At 42.4% G+C, this 19,017-nt stretch overlaps 1 protein-coding gene and 1 pseudogene across 1 annotated transcript; one reads left to right on the top strand and one right to left on the bottom strand.

Annotated features, from left to right (window-relative positions):
• Positions 1-923: 923 nt before the first annotated feature.
• On the bottom strand, positions 924-6,699 carry LOC115131546 (chromatin target of PRMT1 protein-like; annotated as a pseudogene).
• Positions 6,700-6,757: 58 nt separating this feature from the next.
• Positions 6,758-18,122, top strand: LOC115131547 (SNARE-associated protein Snapin-like). The gene is made up of 4 exons (XM_029663345.2): positions 6,758-6,911; positions 13,623-13,669; positions 14,108-14,226; positions 16,424-18,122. The coding sequence occupies exons 1-4, from the start codon at positions 6,793-6,795 to the stop codon at positions 16,529-16,531; spliced, it is 393 nt and encodes a 130-aa protein (XP_029519205.1). The 5' UTR covers positions 6,758-6,792; the 3' UTR covers positions 16,532-18,122.
• The last annotated feature ends 895 nt before the right edge of the window (positions 18,123-19,017 follow it).

Below are 19,017 nucleotides of genomic sequence, written 5' to 3'. Positions count from 1 at the left end.
TCCTGGAATCTGAAAATACATACACACCAGACATGTCACCCATTGAACATGTTCGGGATGCTCTGGATTGACAATGTACCTGCCAATATCCAGCACCTTCACACAGCCATTGTCCCACAACCAAATCTATGTGAAGGAGATGTGTCACGCTGCATGAGGCAAATGGTCATACCAGATACTGACTGGTTTTCACACCGCTTCATTTAAGTATCTGTGACTAACAGATGCATATCTGTATTCTCAGTCATGTGATTAGGCCTAAATTAATTTAATCCAATTGACTGATTTCCTTATATGAACTGTAACCCAGTAAAATCTTTGAAATTGTTGCATGTTGCATTTATATTTATGTTCAGTATTTAGTAATTGCTTTGTGATGAAGCCATGAGTCGAGCCATATTAATTACACAAGTGAATAGGGAGTGTTCAAGAACAAAAACAATGCTAATCACAACTACAATGCAAAGTTGTACCATAGAGTGATTACGATTACTACGGAGAAACTTATGGTAAAGTCCTAACATATCGGAGACATTGATATATGATCAGGTCTCTACAAATCATTGTGTGCGAGTTTGTGGCCCGCCTGTCAGCTTGCATGATTCTTGCATTCTCCTTCGACCTCTTTCATCAATAAGGTGTTTTCGGCTACAGGACTGCCGCTGACCGGCTGTTTGTTTGTCGCACCATTCTTGGTAAACCCTATACTGTCATGCGTAAAAAGCCCAGGAGGGCGTCGGTTTGAGAAACTGGATCTAGTGCGGCTGGCACCAATGATGATACCACGCTCGCTGTAGGAGAGATCAATTTTCGTGAAAATGAGTGTAAATGGTGGTGAGTGTAAATGGTGATTTAGCCAAAAAGCCAAGTGTATTAGTCTTGAGAGAATAGATGATGGAACCAATATTCAAACAACAACTATGTTAAGAGAAGATGACAATATAAAGTTTATTCTCTTTTCTATGACACTAACCAGGTAGAAGGAATTACATAGAAATTGGAGTTTAGATAGTGTCATCCAGATGGACACAATCAATCTGAAAATATTTTTCACTCACTTCATTGGAGTGTTGTGTACAACAACCACAGCTTAAAGACCATTTCAAATGTATACAATTGACACCAGGAGGGAAGACCACTCACACATTTGCAACTTGATGGAAATATTTTGCACCTCCTTGTGTAGTTGCTTATTTGGTATGTCTAGCATCCATACAATGCTGTTAGGGGAATATCAACTGAAGACATCAACATACTTCAATTCACCAGAAGCAAAGCTTAAGTTAAGTTGGAGGCATTAAATGGGAGAAAAACAGAATGATTTCTCTAGAATTCCCCTGGTCATTTTCTTTAGATTTTTTTTTACTCTAGAGTCAAGTCGATGTACATTACTGCTAAAACAATAAAAGGAGCATCCATTGCTAAATACAAATCTTAACAAAAACATGGTAGTAAAAAAATAGGTTTACGAAATATGATAAGTGGATGCTAGCTGGACATGATTATGGCGCTGGGAGGGGGGGCATGGTTCCTTCCCGAAAAAAGGAATTTGGACATAGATGCAAAGTTCAGTAATAGTCCAATTCAGCATCAAAACAGATTATGACAGGAGAGATTCTGGTCCAAAATGCAGGCCTTTCAGGAACATTGATAATATTGGTTCTTCAAGTCTCTAGTTTGGTCAGTGTCATCCATTCAAGTTGAAGATATTTGCGTTCTTCATGCACACTTGCACATACAGAAAAAGGGTTTAAAACCGCAGGTGTGTCTACGTTGCACTGATACTGATAGAATGGTCAAATCCAGATTCAGGGAAACAGTCCATTTCAAACAGTTCTCTTCATAGGCCCAACATTTTAGAGTGAGTTTGTATGCATGTGTGTCAGTGAGTAAGCAGGTTTCATATTTAAGCCCGAGGTTGTGATCACATCTCAAATTTTAGCCATGTAGTGCGAGACAGTGCACTCAAGAGTTTACGTATGTGCGTTTATCATTACGTTTGTGTGGAGTAATAGCACTAAACAAGCTTCTCTCCATGTCACCATGTTATCAGTACTGTCTCACTAAGGGGTCTGTTGAAGGAGTCCTTGCTCTCGTGGTGGAGGTCCAGGTTCACTCCATGCCCTCTGGGTCAGCCTGGGCCATGTACGCATCCAGCTCAGCGTCCAGGTTGCCCTTGGTCTTGGACATGTAGGCGTCAAGCTGGTTGTCCAGCTGCTCGCGGGTCATCCCTGGGCCACCTCCCCTGCCCCGGCCTCCTCTTGCCCCCCACGACCGCGGCCACCACCCCTGCCGGCAAAGCTACCACGCCCACGCAGACCGCCTCGTCCTGGAGGCAGAGAGATGGTGGTCAACAACACCAACCAAACTACGATAGAATCACAATGCGTTAACAAAATGGCTGCTGCACAAATGTTCATGTAAACAAGAAACTTGAGGCAGATTGTGACATGTCAATATACAGATTTAATTCATCCCAGCTCCATACCCCTGGCTCCCACTCCTCTTCCAGCTCCTCTTCCGAAGGCACCTCCACGACCAGCAAACCCTCCTCTCTGACGCATCCCCCTACGGTGGGCCACCCGGCCTGGACCCCCCCTGCCACGCATCTGGCCCATGCCCGGGGCAAGGCGATTCCCTATCCCGACACAGGATGTAATAAAGGAACAGTTAGCTAGCGACTTAGCTGAAGGTTGATAAGTTAGCATTTAGGAATTGAACTATCACATTTCAGTTTAAGAACAAAGTTGTCAAGTGAATACAAGAACCTTCTGCAAGCTTATCATTCACCCCCATTTCCGCCACACCTAAGTAAAACAGCTAAAGTATTCCAATTCTATGAGGAAAAAAAAAAAAAAAAAAAAAAAAAAAACTGTACTCCATCTTGTATTAAGTTAGCCTTGACAGACAGGGTCAAGATGTTTGCCCATGTATTCTCTCGAATCACCTACTTCCGTTCTAGCTAGGCATGTATTCTGACAGAATAACAATTAGCGAGACTGTAAATGCACTAATATAACTTCAAATGCTATGACCAAGATTGGTTCATTTTTATTTTATTTTTACAGAATGCCAGTATGCAACAGATATGCGACGGCAGTGCGTGCACATTTTGTATCGGCACAATTACATAAACACAGATAAATTAAAGCCAACGTTTAGACATCAGAATTATTTTCAATTAATTTCACTTGAAGTATTACCTTCATTTTTAAAATGTTTTATTCTAAATGGTTTCTAAAATCAATCCCCTCCACCAGGAGTGTGTAGAAATGGGTGTGGGGTGACTGTGGATAAGTAGGGACAGTGCAGCTGTTAGATCCGTCACCACATGTTCAGTTGCACAACAGTTGCCAAGATGCCGGGCCAATCAGGACAGCAGGGGGTTTATGGGAGTTACATGATTGAACGCCACATTCCCCCAGGTTGAAGGGACGGATAGTAAACCAGGGGGTGAAGCCATACTTTGATTGACAGCTCCACCTGGACAGACAGCTGGGGTATTCCATTCAACTCAGCAGAGGGCATTTGTTCAAGCTAGTTTACAGATGAAGTCACCCCTTAAAATATCTAAATGTGCCTTTCCCCTATGCAAAAAAGTACAAGGCCAACATAAAAGCTGTGGAAAGTATATTCCAGCCCCAGGGTAGAACATTTCAGAGAAAACGTTCTTGTCGTAGTCTTTCAACAATTTATTAGGCCAACATTTTCAGGTCTAACATAGTACCAAAATATCAATCCAAGTAGGCTTTTCTGTGTGATACCAAATGCTCACCTCTCAGAGCCATAGCTCCCCTCAGGGCTCCTCCTCTGCCGCGGCCTCGCAGACCTCCTCTGGTCATCCCCCGCATCCCTCCAATGGAAAACCCCCGGCCTCCAGCACCCCCCCGCATCAAGGCCCCGATGGGCCGGCCCAGCCTGGCCTGGATGTTGCTCTTCCCCAGGCGTTGCTTCAGGCTCTGGGAGGGTTAGGTGGAAGATTGATACCAAGTGGCAGGGATAGGGAGGTGGTGAAGCACTCAGCATTTATGTGATCTGTATATTAACCTTTGCTATACGGTCCCCTCTCTTACTAGGTCTGCGTCAAGCATTTCAAGTTCCTAATATATTCTGATTTCAAGTGTAAAGCCTTTTTCCCCGATCCCCACCATACACTTATATAGAACATGGCCTGTTTCCGGTGTCCCATTCCGCTCTCCTTCTCACCGGTTTAGTGCTTCAGATGTCTCCCCATTTGTTTCTATCTCAATTCATCTTAACGTGAGGAATTGCAGAAAGACTAAATGAGATGGAGCACCTTATCTCACCTGCTTGTGGTGCAGGGCGGCCTGCACAGAGGGTCTGTTCTCCATCTGCTGTGCGAGGCGACGGTTCCGGGCGCTGGCCATGTGTTGCTGCTGCATGGTGGCTCGCACACTCACCGCTGTCGGCGCCTTGTTCTTCAGCATGGTAGTGAAGCTTTGGAGGGGAGGGGGAGCGGGGCAGAAGGGGGAAGAGGAGGGAAAGAGGATATGGAGGGGGAGGGAGGGTTCCAAATCAAGTCATTTCTCATACCATGGACACGGCCACAGGAGCTGTGGTGTGTTATGAATGCCCCACTTGTTGGCACCTCACTCTCTTTGTTTCTCTCTCTCAGTGTTAAGTATTTGACAACCCAAAATGTCTTCTGGAAGCAATTCAGCACATTTTAGGTTAAAGTAAAACAAAGTAGAAAGATGGATGAAAAGGCAGTAGAAGAAACACTGGAACAGATGGGACAGATTGAAAGACAAGAATGAGAAAGGCAGGAGAGAACAGAAAGAGGATGTCAAGAGAGGAGAGTGATTGCCACTTACAGGCCTCCCACCACCTTGTTTTGATGTCATCCGCCTGCGAAAAAGGCCTGGTGGAGGTTGGAGGCCCAGGACTGGAGGGGTATCTGGCAACCCAGCCACTTACAGCCCGGACCGTGCCTTGTGCTCACACCACACATGAGAATAGAAGGGGGAGAGAGAATAGAAGGGGGGCGGGGGGTTGGTCACGTCCGGGCTAGGACTGGGCACCTAGTCTTATAGAAAGACTTCAGAGAACTGAAAATTAAAGTGGTAGCAAAGAAGAGAGGAAGAGGAGACAAATGGCTAAACAAACATTTAGTCATTTAGTTGAGAGAGAGTTGTGTGTGTAGAGAGGGTTGGAGAGGAGCGGGAGGGTGCTTTGGCACACCCTCCCCTTTTCATTGGTTTGGTCTCTCCTCTCCCATACGTACAGTATATTTTGGGTTGTGTGACACACAGAGAGGAGTGCCCGGGCATATCAGGAGTGCAGCCTGTGCCCATTCTAGGGCAGTCGCCTTACCAAGCATCACCGTTACCCTCTCTCCTTGGGTCTAAGTGTGCGCTGCTCACACAAAAGGTTGGACCGGAGCACCATGTTTGCACTCCAAACTCTGTTTGTTAAACTTTTTGTCAGCAAATGCTGACTACGGCATGCCTTTTGAGTGAGCGGAGCACACATCGGCCCTGGGCAGTCTAGCGTCCATGTCTGGTCAGGTCCCCAACAGTGGCCTTCCGTAGTAGAGCACACTAAGGGCCGTCTGTACCACTGTTTCGCCCTTCGCCTCGCTTAGTGCTGTCAGGGTGCGTAGCGCGTCTCACCGCTCATTCAGGGACTGCTTGGTGGTGCTTTTCAGCACGACTTTTTGGGAGGAGGGAGCACTCATTTTGACTTCACTGGAACTCCTTGGAACAAGCAACAGACAAGAGAGGAGGGGGGCGGGGGGATTGTAAAGGGAGGGGGAGGGTGTAATAGGGAGGGGGGAGAGGGGACTGGTTAGAAAAACTTCACAAGCAAGGAGATGGAAATACACCCGTGTTGGCCATTTCATCTGTGCATAACTAACTTGTTGTATAATAATTCATTATATTTAGCTGGCAAAATGGTTACCGTAGTTTGTAGATCGCTAGCGTTGGCTAGTTGTGGTATCCAACTAGTTAGTTAGCATCAACCAATAATTGGATGCATAATTTGAATTAAGAAAACGCCACGGGCTCGAAATAAACATATCGTGGACATTGCAGGCACAACATAACGTTACACGTCCAGTTAATAAGAACATGTACCACATGCGTTGACTTCACTGCGTTTGAAAGACAAACGAGAGACGGGACATCTACAAAGACTATAGTAACGTTACCTATTCGCGGTAGTTAATTAACTAGCTATAAACAGCCTGTAAGCAACAACAACAAAAGGAACCTGCAGTGTGAACTAACGTTGGGCTGGCGTCCCCTACGAGTCTGAATATTAGTCAACGTAAATAACGTTAGCTAGCTAACTAGCTATAAACTATTTAAAATAGTAAACATTGTCTGAAACAAGTTCAGTAGACGATTGGGAGAAACTTACTTTGATCGGTGCTTGTTATGTCAATACTCGTTTCACTTGGCTAGCAAGCGAACTACTAGCTGTGCTAGTTATCTTCGTTAACTTGAGCGATGAACCAGTTACGAGTTAGCTAGTAGCTAAGCTAGTTGCAGCCGAAAGATCTGGATCCACTAGCGATCTACTTGATGTTTTCTTTCGCTTTGCTCTTTCGGATAATATTAAAATACGAACTATCCTAGCTAGCTACAATGATTAAAACAGTAACGTTATTTGATTATTATTATTTTTTAACTAAGAACAGCCTGTTCTCCCTATCTCCCTTCCTTACAAAATGGTGCTGGCGGAAAATGGAGATGTTTTATAGCTACGTCACATAGTTACTTCCTGGAGGGGTATACGTTTGTTGTTGTCACTGTTTTTGGAGGAGAAATGGCTGCCGCTCTAGCTGTGGTGGAGACACCGTCCGGGAAGGATGCAATTGCAGAAGGACTGCTTGACCTCTTAAAACCAGCTGTCCAGCAGCTTGATCTTCATGTACACTCAGTGAGGTGGGTAGCTAGTAGCAAGATATGTGCTTTTCCATTCACAGCTAGCTAGCTTGCTATCAAATATGATGCTTTCAAGACAACTGGGAACACCAACAAAACATGGTCAAATCTTGACGTTGATGATCTTTAGGTTTAAAAGTCCGTGTTCTAGAAAGAGGCCCGTGTTCCCAGTTGTTTTGAACGCATAAATAAGATAACCCCATCGTCATGACAGTCCAGCGATCCAGCCCTTCCTCGTCCCTAGTAGGAACTCGGAAATGTCCTACTAGCTAACCGTTGAACGCAGCACGCGTAGAGACATAATAATGCCGTCTTTTTGTAGGCATTAACTCCGCCATGGTGTGTTGGACAATGCCTATGGGGAAAATGAATGGCGGTTTTGGATAAACGCAAAAAAATAAGGTCTGTGCTAAAACGGCTTAGGAGATCTTATACGTTTTTGTTCTATGGTCATCTTCAACAGCTAAAGCCACCTTTTTGAGAATTTGTAATAAAAAAAAGCACATTAAGCACATAAAGGCTTCATCATTCATAAAGGTCATGCTAACTGACTGTTAACTCATAGAACAAAATGCATTTATTCCAAAACCCTATTATTTCCCCATGATTTTTTCCATAGGGATGGTTGAACGAACCAGAGGTAACTCATTCTGGGTTTTAGGACTACAAGCTAGCAAGCTCTATAACTACAACCAGTTAGCAAGTCAGAGTTTCCTAGTTTCGACTTGCACGTGAATTGAGGCGTTAGTTATCAGTGACAGATATTCCCTAAAAACATGCCGCTTCGATATAGTTTAAAGTTTTATTAGTTGTACGGGATACACATGGTATACACCAGCCAACAAAATGCTTATGTGACCCCTCTTTCTTCAGGCAGCTTTGTTATGACTTTAACTAAGCACGTACTGATAGAGAGAGAATACCTGCGTTATATCAGGGTGGGCATATATATATACATATATATATATATACATAAGTTTGGAAACCCCTGCTCATTCCAGAGTTTTTTTTATTTTTTTTTATACTATTTTCTACATTGTAATAGTGAAGAGATCCAAACTATGAAATGGAACATACATGATTCCATAGGAGTTATTTCATAGTGTTGATGTCTTTGTTATTATTCTACAATGTAGAAAATAGTAAAAATAAAGAAAATCCCTGTAGGTCTACAGGACACTGTGTATTACCATGAGTCAGTATGCCCATGAATGATACAGGGGTAAGATATACCATGAGACTGTATATGTACCATGTATAGAATAATGCTGTGCCTCCACCTGATAAGCAATAAGACGTGAAAGGTTATAATTAGCTTATTAGGAAACTATGATACACCCACGCAGTGACAAACACAACCTTCTCCCCCACGATAGTAGAATTGATTCAAACTAAAGATAATGGTCAAAAATAAATTAGAATGTAAAAAAAATAAAGACATAGCAATTATCACAAAGAACAATGAGCCAAGGAGGACCACAGAATAATACTGGACCTAATAAAACCCTGAGAGAAATTGTACACTGGTATAATATTAAAACCTCAAAATGAGAAAATTAATTGAATAAGATTCATAAAAAATCAACAGTATTGCAATTTTACAAATATATATATATTTACATCTTAGTCATTTAGCAGACACTCTTATTCAGAGCGACGTACAGTAGGGAGTGCATACATTTTTATACTGGTCCCCCGTGGGAGTTGAACTCACAACCCTGGCATTGCAAGTGCCATGCTCTAGTGAGCCACATGGGCTATAACAAATATGGATCAAACCCTGTAAACAGCTGAAACCCGGGGGAAAATATACTGTAGCTAAAGTTACTTTCCAAACCTAGAACCCTAGTATGCTGAAGCTAGTTTGAAACTAGTACCAGAATATATACCTAAAAGCCGGTATGTTAAAGTTAAAAAACGTTATTTTTTTTTTTTTTTTACAAACAATAAAAACCTTGGGGCGCCCTGAAAATAATATTAATAAGTTTGGCCCTTGTCCTTGGACACAGAAGGGTTAAACATTCAAGTTACCATCCATCCAGTGAAGAGAGGGGAACCGGACAGAGGGAGGTAACCGGCATCCGTCAATGAGAGGACCAGGCCCTCCACAGGATTTAACAGGTGAAAAATCAACTAGGGAGCTCCATCGGTGCCGAGAGAACTTGCACAAGAACTGCAGGAAGCCGGTGATGATGTAGTGGTAGGATCAATAGGATCCTGCTGGTAGAGTAGGTAGCTGTACCGACTAGCTTGGCTAGCCAGCATGTCGTTCGACTGTCCCTCGAGGATGAAGAGCAATCCGGTGAACCACAAAATTAAACAAGAATAGTGAGTGAAAAGGAACTGGCTACACTCATACCGCCCCTGACTATGAAACAAAAAGCTAATTGAACAAGGAACTTCGGTGTCTCAACACTCTAGCGAAATCCGTCGTTGTTCCCCAAGATCACCTCAGTCCAACTCCCGCGTACCCGCCCAATCTACTTCATGCCACACCTTACATGGACAGTTCTGAATGGGGACGCAGGCAGTTCCAGAACGCAGACATGACTATTGCCACACATAATAAATTACATCCAGTCTTTAAAGGGGGTTACAATTCCAATTACTTGCAGGTTCCTTCTCGAAATGCAACAACAATAAGAAATTATTAAATATAAGAATGCAAACATAAAGGAAATGGCTCAGTAGAATATAAAAATATTTGAGCATATGTATAATAAAGGAAGGCACCATTTATATTCCAATATTTGGGTACAAGTGTCTAAATTGTACAGTATTTAGCAATTATAATAAGAGTCTGGTTGTAACATTTGTGTTGTGTGTGCGTGATAGAGTGCATGTGTGCTAAGGTGCAGAGAATCAGAGCAGGTGGTCAGTCCAGTTCAAGTGTTCAGCAGTCTAATGACTTGTAGATAGGAACTGTCTCTGAGCCTTTTGGTATCAGACCGATCAGACCTTCCGACACCGTCCACCTGATGGTATGGGAGTGAACAGCTCGTGGCTGGGGTGTGTGGGGTCCTTAACAATGCTGCAGGCCTTCCTCAGGCACAGTTTTTGAGTAAATGTCCTGGATGGGTGGGAGCATGGTCCCAGTGATGTACTGGGCCATCTTCACCCCCCGCTGGAGGGCTTTGCGGTTGTGGACGGAGCAATTCCTGTACCAGGCATTGATACAACCGGTCAGGACGCTCTCGAGGGTGCATTTGTAGTATTTGGAGAGAATCCCGGGATGGCATGCTGAATTTCTTTAGCCGCCTTAGGAAGTAGAGATGCTGTTGCGCCCTCTTGACAAGAGTGGTGGTGTTGTTGGTCCATGTCAAGTCATCGGTGATGTGGATGCAGAAGAACTTAAAACTGCTGACTCTCTGTACTGCAGTCCTGTTCTTGTGGATTGGGGCATGTTCCCTCCTCTGCTTCCTGAAGTCAACAATGAAATCCATTGTTTAGCTGACGTTGAGGGAGAGGTTGTTGTCCTGGCACCAGAATGCCAGTTCACTTATCTCCTCCCTATAGGCTGACTTTAAGAGTCAGTATGGAGGAGGTGTTGTTACCAATCCTCACAGCCTGTGGTCTGACCATCAGGAAGTCCAGGGCCCAGTTGCAGAGGGTGGTGTCCAGATCCAGGGCTCTGAGCTTTGTGTCGAGCTTAGAGGGAACAATAGTGTTGAATGCTGAACTGTAGTCACTGAACGGCATTCTCACATAGGTGTTCCTTTTGTCCAGATGTATTACAGCTGTGTGAATAGCGATGGAAATTGCATCTTCCGTGGATCTGTTGGAGCGGTAGGTAAATTGGAGTGGGTCCAGCATGCGTGGCCTGCTGGCCATGATCAGCACCTTGAAGCACTTCATGATGACCGGGGTGAGTGCGACAGGGCGATAGTCATGTTGCCTTGTTTTTATTGGGCGCTGGGATGATGGTGGTTTCCTTGAAGCAGGTGAGGAATACAACCTGGGAGAGGAAGAGGTTGAAGATGTCCGAGAAGACTCCCGCCAGCTTTTCAGCACACACTCTGAGGAAGCGGCCAGGGATGCCATCTGGACCGGCGGCTTTGTGAGTTTTCACTCTTCAGAGTTTTCTCGGAGAGTAAAAGCACCAGGTCCTCCGAAGCAGTGAGAGTCTTCCTGAATGGCTATTGTCTGCCTCAAAGCGAGTATAGAATGTGTTAAGCTAGTCTGGGAGGGAGGCTTAGGTGGGCACTACACAGTTGGATTTGCCTTTCTAGTCCGTAATGGTCTATAATCCTTCCCATATGCGTTGCGAGTCTGAGTTGTCTTTTTGCATCCCTAATGGATTTGTGGAGCTCGTACCTTCTTGCCCTGTGTGTGTTGTACGCCATCGAGTCATTGGGGTTCGTTCTGCTGGCATTGAATGCTGCAGTACGGGCTCTCAGCATGGTATGGATTAGAGGTCAACCGATTAATCGGAATGGCCAATTTAATTAGGGCCGATTTCAAGTTTTCTTAACAATCGGAAATTGGTCATTTTGGACGCCGATTTAAAAAAATATATATAGATATTTTTTTACACCTTTGTTTAATCTTTATTTAACTAGGCAAGTCAGTTAAGAACACATTCTTATTTTCAATGACGGCCAAGGAACGGTGGGTTAACTGCCTTGTTCAGGGGCAGAACGACAGATTTTTACATTGTCAGCTCAGGGATTCAATCTTGCAACCTTACGGTTAACTAGTCCAATGCTCTAACCTCCTGCCTCACGAGGAGCCTGCCTGTTACGCAAATTCAGTAAGAAGCCAAGTAAGTTGCTAGCTACCATTAAACTTAATCAATCATAATCACTAGTTATAACTACACATGGTTTATGATATGTATTTATATTGATAGTTTATCTAGCGTGTCCTGCATTGCAGTGCGCATTCGCATAAAAGGGCTGTCGTTGCTCCAACGTGTACCTAACCATAAACATCAATGCCTTTCTTAAAATCAATACGCAGAAGTATATTTTTAAACCTGCATATTTAGCTACAAGATATCCAGGTTAGCAGGCATTATTAACCTGGTGAAATTGTGTCACTTCTCTTGCGTTCATTGCACGCAGAGTCAGGCTGGGTATATGCAACAGTTTGGGCCGCCTGGCTCATTGCTAACTAATTTGCCAGAATTTTATGTAATTATGACATAACATTGAAGGTTGTGCAATGTAACAGGAATATTTAGACTTATGGATGCCACCCGTTAGATAAAATACGGAATGGTTCCGTATTTCACTGAAAGAATAAATGTCTTGTTTTCGAGATGATAGTTTCCGGATTCGACCATATTAATGACCAAAGGCTCGTATTTATGTGTGTTATTATGTTATAATTAAGTCTAAGATTTGATAGAGCAGTCTGACTGAGCGGTGGTAGGCAGCAGCAGGCTCGTAAGCATTCATTCAAACAGCACTTTTGTGCGTTTTGCCAGCAGCTCTGCTGTTTATGACTTCAAGCCTATCAACTCCCGATATTAGGCTGGTGTAACGATGTGATGTGAAATGGCTAGCTAGTTAGTGGGGTGCGCACTAATAGGGTTTCAAACGTCACTCGCTCTGAGACTTGGAGTAGTTGTTCCCCTCTGCATGGGTAACGCTGCTTCAAGGGTGGCTGTTGTCGTTGTGTTCCTGGTTCGAGCCCAGGGAGGAGTGAGGAGAGGGACGGAAGCTATACTGTTACACTGGGAATACTAAAGTGCCTATAAGAACATCCAATAATCAAAGGTATATGAAATACAAATGGTATAGAGAGAAATAGTCCTATAATTCCTATAACTACAACCTAAAACTTCTTACCTGGGAATATTGAAGACTCATGTTAAAAGGAACCACCAGCTTTCATATGTTCTCATGTTCTGAGCAAGGAGCTTAAACGTTAGCTTTCTTACATGGCACATATTGCACTTTTACTTTCTTCTCCAACACTTTGTTTTTGCATTATTTAAACCAAATTGAACATGTTTCATTATTTATTTGAGACTAAATTGATTTTACTGATGTATTATATTAAGTTAAAATAAGTGTTCATTCAGTATTGTTGTAGTTGTCATTATTACAAACAAAAAAATAATAATCGGACGATTAATCGGTATCGGGTTTTTGTCCTCCAATAATCGGTACCGGCGTTGAAAAATCATAATCGGTCGACCTCTAGTACGGATATCTCCGTTCATCCAGGGATTTTGGTTGGGGTATGTCCGGATTGTAATTGTGCATACAACATAATCAACACATTTCCTAATGAAGCCTGTGACTGCGAATGTATATTCCTTAACATTGATGATGAGTCTTGGGTGATCATTGAACATATTCCAATCAGTATACTCAAAAACAGTCCTGCATTATTGAGTCTGCCTCCTGTGTCCAGTGCCTCACTATTCTCTGTGTTGGTGGATCAGCTACAACTATTTCATAGCAAGTTAAGAACTTACGTAGCAGGTTAGGAGAATTAGGTTAGGAAAAGGGTTAGGGTTAGAGAAAATGCTCTCCTAACCTGCTATGAAAAGTCACTTGTATTGAAGAGGCGTGTTTTTAGGGAGGGACATTCTGGATGTCTCCTTTCCTCATTACTTTGTTACTTGCTGTAGCCCAAGTAGGCCTATGCTACAGATGTCAATGGAGTCTGCTGTAACCACTCTTTGTCTGTTGTAGTAGCAATGATTGTTACTTTACTATTTTTCTCTATGAATAATGCTATTGTGTTTTCTTGTTATAGGGAAAGCCAGGTGGAACTACGAGAACACATAGACAATCTAGCCACAGGTAAAATGATTTACTTTTACATGCTTATTATGCCTTCCCGGGGGAACAGGAAAGTGGAGTGGTGCTAGGTTAATGCACTTGACCCTGTGAAAGAAAGCCCTTAGCCAAGCCCATGGAAACCAGTGTGTGAGACAGGCAAACGCTGCTGTGATGTGACCAGTACAACCACAGATTTTGACGCTTGTGTAAAGCTTCTACAAGCTCATGTGCTGCCTGGGGGTAATTCAATTGAAAGAGGTATATCCTTTATTCAGAACCTGTGATTTTCATGAGAGCATAAAAAAAAGTTTTTTAATTATATACAGAATCAATCCTACAGTTGAAGGTATGAATGAGACCTGAATACCTTACCAAAATGGCTGCTGTCTTTTATCAATTTTCTTTATGGTTAGCCAAACCATCCTGTCAGTCATCCTCAGCTCATCCCTTCATTTTTAGAGCTGTGCAGGATAAATGAGCACCAGAAGGTGGTGCTAGACCTGGACCCCTATGTGAAAAAGCTGCTGAATGCGAGACGCAGGGTGGTGCTGGTCAACAACATACTACAGAATGCTCAGGTCAGTGGCTCAAAGCAAGAGCTTGGATGCTTTCTTTCTTATTTGCCTGTACTGTTTTGTGGGCCTTCTTTTACTCCTGTCATTTTACCTAACACTCTTTTTATGTGTCACTGTGTCCAATTCATTGCTTTAGTGTTCATCCCATGTGTCCATCTATACATTAAATATGTGGATGAAATATGTATTTGTTCAATTCCAATGGGCATGGCAATTCTGCCTTGTCTGTGCATTTTGCATTTATGCAGCTCTGCTAGCTACTCGGGTGCAGTGGCCATTTTATCATGTAAATCTTGGGATGCATGCCAGCAAAGCCACTAAACAATACATGAATTGATCTATAACGGTGACAAACGGTGCCAACAAACCTACATAACGATGTCCCAACAGCAGTTCCAACACATTACCACTGCTACTCCTGGCTTTCAGCGGAGACTTATCTGGCAGCAAAACAGTTAATTCAGCCTCATTTACATAACTGATATGGCTGACTTGCTTAAACAAATGTGGTTTCTAATGACAATTGAGATGTACAAACTATGGCATTAGGGGACGACAAGCAGATTAAAGGCAATCCGTAATTTTGATTAAGACAATAATGAGCTAGCTAGGACGGATGTAGTCAATATAACAATTGTTTTAGCACTTTTGAAATGTACAGTGACAGAATTCAGAACATGGGCCGTTCTTACAGTGTTCTCACTGTACACCAAGTCAGAACCGTAGGATAAATAAAGGGGGCATATAAGCAGACAATGAAAGCTCTTACAATATTCAATGATTACATTTCTCTAAAACAGGTTATAGGCTGGCTACATGCGTACCACCAATTCAGAATAGTAGGCAAAGTTAAGAGGGGTAAATAGACCAAATTATTAGGGTGAGGCACATGTGCTACTAACATCTTACTACACAACATACACTTAGTATTACTTTCTTAGCTACAGTATACATATCTCCCTGGCATATTACATCATTCATGCAGCAGCGTACAATACATTTTTGGACTCACCTTGTTGTGCTGTGCTCACTTGAACAGGAAGGTGGTGGGTGGTTCTTCATGCACAAATTTTATCATCAAAGTCAGGCATTCTATGGATTTATGGTGCTTTCAAAACAACTGGGAACTCAGGGGGAAAAAACAAGGTTGAATCATGATGTTGTCATTGATCTTCAGGTCGGTAGCTCTAGAAAGAGGCCTGATTTACAATTCCTTGTTGGATGACAGTTCAAAACGTATTTTTCCAGTCAGAGCTAATTTATTCCCGACTTCCCAGTTGTTTTGAACTCACTGAAGTCAATATTTCCGCAGTTCCGAGTTAACAGTTGTTTTGAGCGCGGAACAAATCATGCTTCATTGACAGTGTATGGACAGTGTTGAATGTTAATCATTTTAAACTTGGAAAAGAGCCCCTTAATCCCAAATTTGGGACCACACAGTCACCTGTCACTGATTCCTTCCAAACCACACATTTTTTAATTTGCAATTTCCAACTTGTGTAATGTTTATGTCCAATGGCCGATACGCAGCGATATGTTTTATCTATAATTTCTCTTCATTATTTATCTTCATATGACACGGATTTGCCAGTAGATTGTCGACTTGATTCATGATGACTGCTAGCTAAGATTTTGGAAGTATGATTTTGACAGTCCAATCAAAGCTACTGTAGATATGTGACTTGACGTCATTTTATCTGTGGCCAATGACCTTGAGCCTTCTTGAATGGGCACTTCTAATGTAACTCTATGGCAGCACCCAAAGGGCTAGAATTTTCGAGGTATACCCTTAGACTTGGCAGTGACGCAGTGTCCCCATGAGTGACAGAACACTGAGCCAATCACAGCGCAACGCTCCATATTTTCTGCTGGCTTGCCCCACCACCACAGAAAGCACTGAGCTAGGCTGAAACACCTGCATTTTGGAGCTGCCTTACAACCACGGTCTCTTTTTTTTTTCTTGAATTACATTAAATTACATTCTTTGCAAATTGATATGTGACACGTATTAATGCCAAAATAACATGCAAAACAGGCAAGTCCAAAACATGTTTTATTTTATATTTTATTTTATCTAAAAATGTGGGGCTCAGGCCATGAATGACGGGTCGCCACTGCTCAGGTGGTATATTATTTCAAACTTCTGACTTTCAACATTCAATGCTCACTTGAATTTCACTCACTCTTTCTCCCTCTCTAGGAACGGCTGCGACGGCTCAATCACAATGTCGCCAAGGAGACGGCGCGTCGAAAGACCATGCTGGAGACCTCTGGAGCGTTCACTCCTCGGTCGCCTAGTAAACCATGACCACAGCCTCACTCCTCAGCCTGGAAAACAACACAACTTGGCTGCCTTCCTCCTGGATTTAATAAAGTTTTCACATTCAACTTTCCACTGGGGTTGGGCGGTATCCAGATTTTCATACCTTCATACCGTTCCTGTACCATACCGGGGTATACGGGATTACCGTCAGTGTGCACAAGGGGCGCTATTTATTTTCAAATGTAAAGAGTGTATATATATGTGTGTGTATATATATATATGTGTGTGTGTGTTGGGGTCCCAACAAATGATAACAAATTACTAGTGAATTCCCATAGTGGATGCTAGTTAAATGCTAATAAGCGCAAGCGAACATAAACGAATTGCAAGGACAGATAACCATCTCAAAAGGCTACTCACAGTTTGCTGTAGTACAAAATAAATATTAGATAGCAGGGATATTGATCCATTAGGGATTGATTGTCTTTGCTGTAACCTAGAAGCTTGATCTAGCTGCATAGCTGGAGTCCTGAGATTATAATTTATTTGGCACATCATAGATGGTTAACTTTTATGCCGTGGCATAGCAAACGGTATTGAAAATCATACCATCTGTATTTCAAAATGTCCCGGTATACGGTATATTGCCCAAGCCTACGCTATGAGAGTGGGTGGAATATTTCTTTCCATTCTCACAGACTATGCTCATTTTACCTGCTGAAACGCCGACCTTACCTCTGCTTTGTGCTAATGTTCAACGAATACATATCTTGTATAGTCATAAATTACTCATTTACAATAAGCCAAAAGCAATTAGAACCAGGAGCGCTTTGCTTCAGAAACGGACACAAGTTGATACAATGTTAAGATTGTGCAAGCTAAAATTAGAATTGAAAATAAAAATAATTTGAAAGCGATCTAAAGTCATGCTTTTCACCATTGCAAATATGTACAGCTTTGCTATGGCCACAGGAGGGCATGGTTCATCCTTAACACATGACACTGTTTGCCAATCAATCACTTGTCACACTATTTTTCACATAGTTCATGAAAATGAATTAAACAATGCATTTAATATGTTCAGACATTGCAACTCAAATAGGATTAAAGTGTAGAAAAATGGGTGGCTGGTTATCCTCAAGTTATTCAAGGAAATGTGAGTTTAAATGCTTTGGGGAGCTCAGATTTTTACGAACCTCTTTCCAGAATGTGTGAATGGATGCCTCTTCATTCCATTCAAAGCTATGCCCACAGATATGTAATTGATGGAACCGGTTTCTCTGAAGGGTGATGTATTTTTTGTCTCTATGGACTCTGTAACTAGACCCGGCAATATAATATAGTGCAGAAAAAAAGATGCAAGGAATGTTTGGAAACAGCCGTCACTGTTTCACGCTTCTAGCAGCAGCTGATATGCACCGCTGCCTGATACGGTGTGTCAAACCTTTTTTTCTTGATGTCAAATCGAATTTTATTGGTTGCATACACATATTTTGCTGATGTTATCGCAGGTGCAGCGAAGTGCTTATGTTTCTAGTTCCGACAGTGTAGTAATACCTAGTAGTACAAAACATCATGTTAGGGACAACATCTGTACTTAGTAGATGCAATTGAATAAAACAGAAGCATTACTATTTTCCGGTCCTTTATATTGTGAATTGTGCAAATACTCTGTTAGTGTATACATTTTAGTATAAGGAAATTGTATTAGTACTACTGTCATGACATTGTTGTATTGTGTGTGTGTATAGACAATCAAAGGAGGTCCTTAACATTGTGTTTCAGCGGAGTGGTCTGACAACACAATGAAATGTGTTATAGTAGCCAAATATTTACTCTGAAGTTTTACGCAAACACATTTCATTGGTTCAAGATGACAGATCAGTATCAACGTTTAAGATGAATGGTGGCAAGTCAGTATTCTTACTAGCGAACTGTTTTCAAGCATTTTAACAGTAAACTTCAAGGACACCTTTGAAAAATGTGATTTTGAGGCATTGCTCTGTAATTCAAATTTCTGCTTTGTAATATTAATCGCAATTCTCAAACAACACCATCTTTCTCACAAACAAACCTTATGTTTATGTGGATATACTGAACTTAAATAATTTTAAATCATGTTTTCATGCCAAGAAAGACAGCGTTGTAGGAAACTCAGCTCTGACCTACACTCACCAGCCAGTTTATTAGGTACACCACCCCATTCACGAATATGGATCGCTCCTACAGACAGTGAGTCACATGGCTGTGGCTTGCTATATAAAGCAGGCAGACAGGCATTGAGGCATTCAGTTACTGTTAAATTGAATGTTAGAATGGGCAAAACAAGTGACCTAAGCAACTTGGACCGTGGAATGATCATCGGTGCCTTGCGTGCCGGATCTAGTGTCTCAGAAACGGCCACCCTCCTGGGCTTTTCAAGCATGACAGTGTCCACAGTTAACTGAGAATGAAGCGACACAAACAAATCTAAGACTGGGCTAGAAATGCTCCTCCACTCTTTTTAAAAAGTCCTTCACCTGTATACCTTC

This window comes from Oncorhynchus nerka, linkage group LG7, assembly GCF_034236695.1.
Source record: "Oncorhynchus nerka isolate Pitt River linkage group LG7, Oner_Uvic_2.0, whole genome shotgun sequence".
NCBI classification, from domain to species: domain Eukaryota; kingdom Metazoa; phylum Chordata; class Actinopteri; order Salmoniformes; family Salmonidae; genus Oncorhynchus; species Oncorhynchus nerka.
This window is presented reverse-complemented; position numbering and strand designations above follow the sequence as displayed.